Below are 11363 nucleotides of genomic sequence, written 5' to 3' on the forward strand. Positions count from 1 at the left end.
ACACACTGGGAGACAAGGCTCTTTAAACCTTATCTGAGCACCACAGAGGCTCAAAACTCTCTCTCTATTACGTGTATATATATATATATATATATATATATATATGTACACCAATCAGCCCTCGTGGTCATAATGTAATGCAGCCCCATACCAACAAACTGTGATGTACTGTGTGTTCTGACACCTTTTTATCAGAACCAGCATTAACTTTGAGCTACAGTAGCTCGTCTGTTGGATCTGACCACACGGGCCAGCCTTTGCTCCCCACATGCATCAATGAGTATTGCCCATCGATGACCCTGTCTCCGGTTCACCGCTTTTCCTTCTTTGGACTACTTTTGATAGGGACTGACCACTGCAGACCGGGAACACCTCAAAAGAGCTGCAGTTTTGGAGATGCTCTGACCCAGTAGTCTAGCCATCACAATTTGGTCCTTGTCAAAGTCGCTCATATCCTCACGCTGCCCATTTTTCCTGCTTCTACAATCACCTTTGAGGACAAAATGTTCACTGCTTAATATTATAACCCCCACGTGACAGGTACATGATATACTCACCTGTCAGTGGCCATAATTTTATGGCAGAAGTCGCTGTATATTAGAGATGTATGTTCCTGTGTGCGCATATATGCTATGTGGCCCATCCTAACTGCTGAACTTTCAAGCCTGTGGAGAATGTGATGTAGCGGACTCAATGACCCTCAGTTTCAACAACTATACCTTCTGCTGGACACCTTTTGTGTCAAGCAGTTATACCTAACATGAAATCAATATATAAATGAATAATAAGCATTCTCCTCATTAGTGCATCATCAGTCCAGACCACAGCCATGTTTATGATAACTTATAAGAGTGGAGTTGTGCAGAAATCGAATAAAAGTACACACAAGCATGTGATGATTGGCCAGAGTTTTCTATACTAGTTAACCTTCAGCTACCAACGTGATCATTCCCCAGTGACTCTTGCAGATTTTGTCTTTGTAGGTCACTGGTGTCATGTGATAAGTTCTGGGTAGTTTCATCTTTATTTTTTGCTTTTATTTCAGTTTCTAATGTAGGCTTATGTTAAGCAGTGAAACACTTGACCTTGTCTGTCTTTGCATCTTTAACAACCAGTCCAGTATCTCATATGTTCATATTGCATGATTCCACACCTCTGGATTTGTGTCCAATGGCAATATCAGTGCAAGAAATAGCAGAAATGCTGTTAATGATTTGCAATCAGAATTTTGCCTTTAATCAACTATAACCATTATTATTTCCCCCCTAGTTATAATCATACCCTAATGCTAAAAAATGTTTGAGTTCACTACCACACCTCAAGAATATTTTCTTTGCCATAACCACAATCTTTCCCTAAATCAACCATTTTTTAAAATTGAGATCCCCTCAAATGCCATCTCAGAGGTGAAAAACTCAATCTTTCTTTGAACTGCTAACAATTTATGTGCCAAAACATGTGATATGCAGTCACATGCTTCCATTTTAAAGTGGCATATGCCAAACCTTTTGGGAACCCACTGCTTCAAAAAAGGAATGTTTGCTGTGTTACCTTTTGCTCAGATCATTTATTTACTATATTTTCTATATATTCATCTATAAAGCAAGTATTTCACCCCGGGATTATTAAAGTTTTCTGATTTCTGATTCTGATTCTGAAAGTTCTTGATGATTAATGACAATGAGGCTGACTGGTAATTAAGCAATTATTGTCCAGCCACATAGGTTGATAACTGATTTTTTCTTGTCAACATTGTGGTCCATCCTGTCCTGAAGGCCAGGATTTGAACTGTGAATGAAGGTATTCAATCCAAGCAATATTTTCTTTTTCTCCAACAAATCCCATGAAAAGACCAAAATCAATAATGTATCAGCCTGTTTTAGAAATTTTCCTAACCTCGATAACCTTGTCTGTAGCACAGGCCCACAGCATTTTTTTTATAATTTTATTAATTTTTCTAATACAGAACAAACTGTACGCAAGCTCACTCAAACAGGAGTGAACAGTGCATTTGTTTTCTTTGTGGAATCAATTTGGAATCACTTGTGTCCATCGTAATGAAAGAAGTGCAGCTGTGAAAAGGTGTCTCAATTTTGTCGCCCCTAGCAGCGTAGGGGTGTCAAGTCGACTGACTTTCCTTTAGTGCCACCAGCGGTTGTGATATTTTTGGTTGTGGTCTAAATAGGCACAACAACTAAATTGCAGTGAAGCTTTGGTACGATAACCAAAGGCTCCAGAAAGATAACTATAATCCACTTTTGTGGCACCTTTTTCATCTACTACAATGATCAAGTCAAATGTTCTATTTGTCAAATATCAAATACCCAGGCAAAACCAAATCAGACATTCCCATCCCAGATGTACTTATTGTGTTTAATAATAATAATAATACTAAAACGATTTTAATTTAAAGAGCCGCTTTTCTAAATACCAAAGACAATGACATGAGCAAGAACATCAATCGGTAAAACAATATAAAACAGTACATTACATACGTTAAAGCTAAATAGCAAATGTTAGTACGTTTACATGCTAAACTAAGATGGTGAAGATTGTAAACATTAACATTAGAACGTTCGTACTATACCCATGAGTATATTAGTATGCTGATTTTAGCATTTAGCTCAAAACACCATTTTGCCAAAGTACAGCCTCACAGAATTATTAGCCATGGCTGTTGAATCTTAGTCTTGTTAGTAATTTTGGGACAAAAATGGAAATCTATGATACAGAGGAATATGCTTTACCAGGCCTTGGCTACACAACAATACTGCTACTAGCATGTGTTGTTGTTGTTGTTGTTTTTCTCATGGCATTTGTTAACAATAAGAGAAAAGTTGCATTTCACCATTCTTGTCCTTTAAAAACCTTTAAAGGTTTCCAGCTGTCAGCCTGTCAGCCAGGCTTTACCTGGTGGGGTATCCCTGACGTGACACACGGCAGAGGGGTGACAGATGCGGCTGCACGCTGAGGTGTGTTCAGATTAAACAAGCAAGACACGTCTGATTACAAATGCACAGGTGAGAGCCATGGAAAGAGATATGAAGATGGGAGAGAAGCATGGTAGGAAGAGAGAGAAATTTTGGTGATCCAGACGTTTTACTACCTGTCTCTGAAAAGCTCCTCATCTGTTAATACTGGCAAATCACATTCTTCACTCGTATCGACAGCACAGGAGACTGAGCTACTGCAGGCTACATTAATTGTGTGTGTGTGTGTCTGTGATGTGCGTGCAAGCATTCATGTGTGAACGTATAGGTATGAGACCAAATCCATGTGTGAATTACACTGCGGAACAGTACATTAATAATAGATCAACTCTCCTTTTGTTTGGGACGTAAACGTGATGAGTGGGCCTTGTAATTGGTTAGTTTAATAACTGGAGACAAACCGAGTGTTCTCTGCCTCTCATTCACACACACACACACACTTGCAATTACACACCACAGAAACATGTTGAAATTGTAATTCTCTGTCAGACACTGGAACACACACACACTCCACACTCATGTCAGAGAGGCATTCACATGCTGGTCTGTTTAATTTAGGTTTGGCAGATTATAGTAATTATGTTAAAGAAAAGATTTTCCAGAGTAATTTGCCCTTTTCTGTCCTTGAAGACTGAAACAGCACTAGTGGAAGGATGATCATACTCCTTTTCTTTTACTCTGCTACTTAACTGTTCAACCAGATTGGAAAATATGTTTGCTTAAAGGTTGTAAAAGCATCCAGGTTTTTATTTATTCTGCTTGGTTTTATGGTAACAATAATCTCCTTGATCATCAGGTTACTTTTCCTATGAAAGTAACCACAGCCATAACAGCAAACTATCCTTAATATTAAAATGCAGAGCATGTGTATTGTGTGTTTGTGTTTGTGTGTGTGTGAGGGAGGAAGGATTTGTGTGTATGTACTGTGGCAGCCAAGAGAAGCATAGTGACGTACATAAATTGGAAATACAGAGTATGTTATTGAACTGCACCTCTGGGCATGCTTTCCATTCAACACTACCTCAGAAAAAATGTGTGTACATATGTTTGCAAGTGTGTGTGTGTGTTTGCTTGTGATCGAGAGAGCCAGTGTAAACTACCCATGAAATTAAGACTCAGAGCAGAGTTTTCTGTGTTTGATGGTGTAAATGTGGCCATTTGCGTCTGTGTGTGCAAACTATCCTTAAAAACAGGATGTAGACCAGTAGACATTCCTGTGTGTATGCATACGTGTGTGTATGTCTCACCATTGTCCGATGGCAGAGTGGGGAGGGGGATTTGAAGAATCTTTCGAACATGCTGACAGCTTGTCAAGGCCCTCCTACGACTGTAATGAATTTCAGCCTTTTGTGGTGTGTGGTCCCGCTGCACTGATAAGCCCTGGCATTAATACAGTTAACAAGGAGTGTGTGTGTGTGTGGGCTGACATGGTGTTTACATGCTTTTGAGCAGAAATAGCTTGAAGCATTGCGGTGTTTGCCAATAATGATGAATATTACGTTGTTGAATTTGCATGGCTGTTAATGTGTGTGTGTGTGTTAGTGTCTGTGGGTGTGTGGGTGTGTGTGTGTATGTAATAATAAACAAGCATATGACTAATTACATTTATTCATGTTCTGTACTTAAGTACAATTTTGAGGTGTTTGAGTATTCCGATTTTATGCTGCTTTATACTTTTGTTACACACAAAAAGATGAGGAATAACAACATCAGTCATATCAGAACAACATGTTTACGTCAAGTGACAAAACACCTGTTGTGACCGTATAAATTATCACTGGAGCAAATGAGGGCGTCATGTGACAGTAATATAGAGTGAAAAAGTCAATTCCAGGAGGAGGTAGGATTGGATGGACAGACATTTCCACCATTGTTACCTTACCATAAATACATGTTCATTTTTATAACCATTTATGTATTGTTATAGAGCAGGGGTTCACAAACATTTTTTATGTCGAGGACCCCCACAATAGATGCACATTAGACCACAGAGTCCCCAATTTGAGAGGATTTTGTATTAAAGGTCCAGTGTGTTATATTGAGGAGACTCTAATGGCCAAAATATACTATTCATAGGTATATACATAGGTAGGAATGTCTTTGACTTGTCTTTGTCTTCTGTGTACTTCTTTCACCACTTGAAAAGTCTATCTGCAAACTTTTTCTTATTCCATATTTTTTTACTATGGACCTGAGTTTCAAAATATTAATATGAATCCTCATCCCTGTGTTGGCTCTCTGCCCTCAGTTGAATAAAATAATATATAAAATGACAAGTCTGTTTCCTTGCACCAAGCTCTGCATCCACACACACACACACACACACACACACAGGCTGTTGTCGAAGTCGGGCTGGCATGTATCTTTGTGCCTTGTCATCACATGCTCCGACTGAGCTCTAAATGTCACTTGTCTCTCTCCGCTTCATCTGCCTGACTCATCCTCCTTGTCTTTACTCTGCATTTGAAATGCTTCTGTGTGTGTGTGTGTGTGTGTGTGTGTGTGTGACACTGACATGTGGTGGTGTGTATGCGTTTGATGGACACACTGCTGCTCTCCACCTCCCTTTGTACGGCGCCTGCAAGCACAATGACGCTCACTGCATTGATTTTCTCGTGCCATTTTATAATTATGTCTCTTCTCTTTTTATTCGTCCTCCCCCTTTTTCTCCCTATTTCTCTCTTTTATCCTGTCTCTCTTATCTCCCCCCTCTCTCTTCTATTTTTCTAATTCCATCCCCCTGATCCATTTTTATGCCTCACTGTGCCCGTGCTTGTTATCTTGGCCCTTTCTCTTTTTTTCCCTGTTTGATCTCAACTTCTTAATTTCCTCTCTCATCTACGTCACTTCGCTCGGTTTCGGTTTGCACCCGGCCCTCCCCGCTCTTCCTGTGACGGTCGTCACTGTTTCTCTTTTTGCTCTTCTGTGTTCATTCTATTTTTCTATTTCTTGCCACTTCTGATTGGACCTTGTTAAAACTTTAAAATAGGTCTTGGGTGATCAGATCACAAGTGGACAGCACTAAATACAAGTGACCACATTGTGACACATTGTGATCCGATCCCTCAAACCACTTGACTTGATGTTTTGTATGATAAACGCTAAGTCCCCGACAAGGGCGTAACAGGAAAATACGTCATCAATGCAAGATATGGTGGCACCAACGTTGTGTGTCGCAAATAAGTTTGTGCTGTATCTCAACAGTTGGAATAGTCTATACATGTACATTAGTGAAACAAATCTGACACAGGTGTGAATGCCGATGTGTCTCGGCTGTCCAAGACACGGTTCGGTTAATCGAAATGCATTTTAAAACAAAGTGTAAACAAGCCTTCTGTTTCACCCCCAGCCGTCTTTTCTATTATTTTCTCTAATTAACCTTTCACTGTCTTCTGTTTTTTTTTCTCTGCAGCCTCTCTGGAGTGCACTCCGTCTTCGCCATAGCCTGGCGGAGCAGGAATACCCGGTCACAAAAGGACGTAGACACCCACCGCCTTGCCAACATCCACTCAACATGCGATCCCCAGACTTCTCCAGGGAACAATCACAACTCTCTGTCTCATGCCTTTGGTCTCCGTCCTTGTCTTCTCCAAAGACCAATCTGGAAAAAAACTCATGCCTTCTTCCCAGCCACTCCTGAGAAGCTCCCACGAGTTCTGACTTGCTTTGTTTCCTCGCAGTCCAAACAATTCCTCACAGCTTCCTGGAATCTGACCAATAGTTTCCATTACAGGCGTCCCATCTCCCGTCATTTCTGACCTTTACAGTCAAACTTCCACCAGGCCTCTCACGCTATAACTCCTACACTCCTCTCAGACATCACTTCACTCCCTTTCTCCCAAGAACCACGCCGGCAGCCAAGCCCTCCTAATCTTCATCTACCCAGAATTTAACACTTGCTTGGCTGGGTTTCCTAAAAGCATTTAAACACAAAGATAATCTCTGCACCATTGCCTTGTAATTGGATAGTCTCGTGTGTGTGCTGATTTGCTTTTAGGGAACTCACCTACCCTTACAGTAAACAGTGACACCTATAATCCACATAAATAATTCTACATTCAAACGCAGTCTCTTGGTCTGTTTGTGGCATGTTAGCGCCTTCATTGTAGCACTTAAATGTGTATTTCCTCCCATACAATACTCTTGTGGCGCTCTGCTGAGCTTTCAATGGTGGCAACATAATGACTGTCCACAAGACCACTACTATACACCTTTCCTCCCCTTATTCTGCCTCCTTATCTCCTCACAGACTATTCCCACAACCGCAAAAGGGGCGAGACATTTTACACAATCTTGTATGTGTTTTGTGCTCTTTCTCTCTCTCATTCTGTGCATAGATCCTGTAAACGGTGTTTGACAACGCCCAGTGAAGTGTCCATATCTCTCCTCACTTTTTGTCCTCTCCATATTGTGGATCACTCTCTTAGGGAAGACAGTAAGCCTCAGAGAACTTCACTGTGAAAACAACCAACAGTTAGTCTGGGAATAAGCACTGAACCCGGCATTACATTAGGTATGGTTAAGTTGGCTCCCACGAAATGAACGACATCGATGTGAAAAAGCAATCTGTAGGAGATGAAGCAGAACCTAAAAAAAAAAGGGATGAACTGCGAAAAGGAAATTCCCTTGGTGTCCCTAAAAGCACCGTGCCAGTAGGTAAACTGAAACAAAGGGAAAGGGAGTGGCTGAAAAAAAAAAGGAGCAGGAACAGCAAAAGGGCTTCGTGAACCGAGAGATACTTCGACTTGAAATTCTTTACCGCTAATGAGGAGAGAAAAAGAAGAAAAGACATCACGGATAACAAAAGAAGAGCCTTTTTCATTTCCTCCCCTCTGTATCGCCGACTCTTTATTGCTTTGTCTGCTTTCCATCTCACTGCTTGAAACTATTTTTAGATGAGATATATTGAAAATAGTGTAGAAAGGAGATGTGCTGTGTGCAAAAGCTCATCATGGAAATGTTGTGTGTCAATCTGTTAGGAAGATATTCTATTTATCTCTGATAAGAAACTCAAATCTCTGTCAATGTGAATAATGGCCACTCACTGTTGATATTATAGGTATTTTAACTGCACTTAAAAAGCACATCTGTCTGTCATGAAACAAAACAGCTGTTACTCGGACCATTGTCATCTTCTTCATTATGTCTATGAGTGTAAATACATTATAAAATCTTGTAGCCAGTATAATGACCTCTTAATATCAGCCACTGATTTCAGTGTACTGGAGTGATATTTATCAAAAGCTCGTATCCACGCCGGTGTAGCATGAGCTGTTGTCATGGTAACAACATCTTTCCTCTTCTGGATCAGAGCTGTCAGTCAGAGGAGCATAAAATAGCTGTTGCGGTTGGAGCGTGGGGGGAAAAGAAGGGGGTCAGCAGTCGGCCCCTGAGAGCCATTGCGTTTTAATGGGATTCCATTTGTACATGGGTCCCACAGTGTCCAGCAATTCATTGTTTGGATAGTAGCTGTAGCCAAATGCGGCAAAGACCTGTGAGCAGATTGAATAGTATTGATCAGTTCTTCGGGACATACAGTCAGTCCTTTAGGATTACAAAAGCTTCAAGGACTGTGTGTGTGTGTGTGTGTGTGTGTGTGTGTGTGCGTTTGTGTGTGCTGACAGTCACATAGGAATGGAGTTGTTCAGGCTAAAACACAAGTGGCTATTTCACGGTCGGCTGGAGATGCCGTGTCCATGTCTGTCAAGGCCACAGGAGGAAGGGGAGGTCTCGAGCTTCCGTTAAATTTGGAATTTCTCCACTCCTCAGTATCAGGTTAGAAGCCGTGAAAAATGTGAACTGGGACAAATGGTTTGCAGTGGTGAAAGCTTAGTGAGTTTGAGACCTGGATTCATTAATGCAAATGCCCCTTTCCCCTTTTAAATAATATGAGTAATTGATCATCATTCTTTCATTATACATAATTCTGTATACCCTCTTATTGGCATTAAAGGAAAAATTAGCAATTTTGGGGAATACACTTATTCAATGAGATGAGAAGATTGAATCCACTCATATTTAAGACAATTAGCTTAGCTTAGCATAAATACTGTATACATGGGGAAACAGGTAGCCTTACACTGTCCAAAAGCAACAAAAGTCCACTATTTAACAATTTACATCTAATTTGCTTGTTTGTCATTTTTGCACGTTGTTTGTATGAACTTGCTTTTGTTCTTATGTTCAAATACTTCAGACCACTTTTGAGCAAAAGTTACAATTTAGCTGGAAATCATTTGCTTCTTGCAAAGGGTTAAATGATAAAATTGATGCCACCTTTTATATTTGACCATTCAATATAGAGCTACATTCAGCAGCCAGTCAGGGTAGCTTAGCATACAGACCAGCTCTGTCCAAAAATCCACCTATCAGCTGTTTAATCGGTGCAAAAACCAAAGCGAAGAAATTATAGAATGACACAAATTGGATATAACATGTTCATTAATGAGCTTCAGATATGCTTGAGTGTGGATTTTGTTAACATTAGACAACAACAAAGCCAGGCTAACTGTTTCCCCCAGTTTCCAGTCTTTATTCTAGGCACTAAGCTACCCGTCAGACGGCTCCAGCTCTACACCGAGTGGTATCAATGGTCTCATCTAAGTCATCTAAGATTTCCCCGAATATCAAACTATTTCTTTTCGTTAAATTTGAAGTTTTTCTCGGATATGGTCAGAAGCCTTCAAATTTGCACATAAGAGACTGACAAAACCAAGGTCCATGCATTCCCAAATCCAGAGGGAGAAGAACACAAGGCTGACTTTGTGTGATCTCACAGTATATGAACCACTTGCCTTGGATTTCATCATAGTTTTGATTGTGGCCCTGTAAAGAAAGTGCTGTGTGTATTCAAATTCAATTGCAATTCTGCACTTCAATGTGGCTGTAAAGGATTATTGAAAGTGTTCTATTCCTTTTAACTCAAAGCGTCTTTGAAATTGATTTTTACAAATTTCATGCAGACAGTGTAAACTTTGGGTCAAGACCTAAATTTGCTTTCAGGCTTTCCACTACATAACAAATGTAGCAGTCTGTTTTAGTGACCCATATCCCAGGCTGCAGCACTGTAATAACCCTGGATGTAGGCAGTAAAATATTGATTCTTTATTGTTACTCTCCAGAGTGTGTGCTTGCTCCCTACTTGCAGGGGGAGGGAGCAAGGGGAATAGATTTTCCTCCAGAGGCATAAGGGAAACTTTCCACTGTATTTTTGGCTTTGATATCCAGGTATAACCAGCTCAAGATCTGGCAACTGTGCCAAGGTGTCCGAGGACTTGCCTAAACTTGCTCAGCACGTAGTCTCCCAGTACCTGTAAGAGGTTTGGCACACACTCATAGATGCTGATACACAGTGCGCTGTTCAACAAGAGAACACCAGACTAAACCTCACACAACGTTATTGCACAAGAACTTTCACACATGCTGGCATGCATGTAGAACTGCACCCAAACCCAGACTTTGTGTGTAAAATACACATACACTAGCACACACACAGCGACACTTACTATATACACACACATTTTTCTCAGCAAATTAGCAGTAAACACAGCCACAGCCGCTCACAGGTTTCACATTAGTTATGCATAAACAAATGTAGAAGCAAACATGTATGTGACGCCTCAAACACAATCAGAAGACAACAAATCTAAGATTTTTTTTCTGCCGTGTTGAGAGCATGTTTTGATTCTGTTCTGAGTGTTTTTGTAACCAACAGGCATGCAGACCAAGTCTCTACTCCCAATCTATCTACATATAAGGTGCCTAATGATGGATATTAATGACGATATTGACATCATGATGAGTATATATAATAAACAGATTAATCTTCATGTATAATGTGTTCTCTGTTTATTCCTGTGTGTGATTGAAAAACTAATAGTTACGACTACTTCTGAATCTTCTCACACTGTGCAAGGCTTTTTTTGTGTTTGTGTGTGTGTTTACATCTACTCACGCAGCTGATGTAGACTGAGTTTGCAAAAAAAAAAGAAATTACCTGACAGATGTGAAAGATGTTGTAGCTGAAGCGGTGTGACGTTGGAGTTTGGGGCAGGTCTCCTCTGGTTAGCACACTGCAGCCTCCATCAGGGACCTCTGGGACCCTGCAGGAGACGCTGTAGATCACAACTGGAAATCACTACGAGCACATATGCATTTTATGTGTTTTCTCAGTTCTAATGTGCGCACACACACGCAATACGTGTATCCACAGTATTTATTTTTCATTTACAGAGTTTGTAAGGCCACATTTCAAAACCAAATGAATGTGCAAACTCATGTCAAAAATAAATACCCTGGCCACAAACACTACTCATCTCCGATTGGCTATTACCTGCCGTTCTTTACCTTTCCACCTTTAATTTAGGAATACGT

At 40.4% G+C, this 11363-nt stretch overlaps 1 protein-coding gene across 3 annotated transcripts in view; it reads left to right on the top strand.

Moving 5' to 3' along the window:
* The window catches only part of samd12 (sterile alpha motif domain containing 12), a 95499-nt gene extending 84676 nt beyond the window's left edge, over positions 1–10823 (top strand). For 2 of the 3 annotated variants that reach the window (XM_035681627.1, XM_035681626.1), the window contains exon 5: positions 2877–3010. In XM_035681627.1, the coding sequence (XP_035537520.1) occupies positions 2877–2971 (95 nt within the window). In that variant the 3' untranslated portion in view covers positions 2972–3010. Of the gene's footprint in view, positions 1–2876; positions 3011–6402 lie in introns of those variants that run through there. The other variant, XM_035681628.1, reaches the window with a different exon arrangement.
* Positions 10824–11363: the final 540 nt, after the last annotated feature.

Source organism: Morone saxatilis, unplaced genomic scaffold, assembly GCF_004916995.1.
Source record: "Morone saxatilis isolate NCDOM2014 unplaced genomic scaffold, NCSU_SB_2.0 Contig9, whole genome shotgun sequence".
Lineage (NCBI taxonomy): Eukaryota > Metazoa > Chordata > Actinopteri > Moronidae > Morone > Morone saxatilis.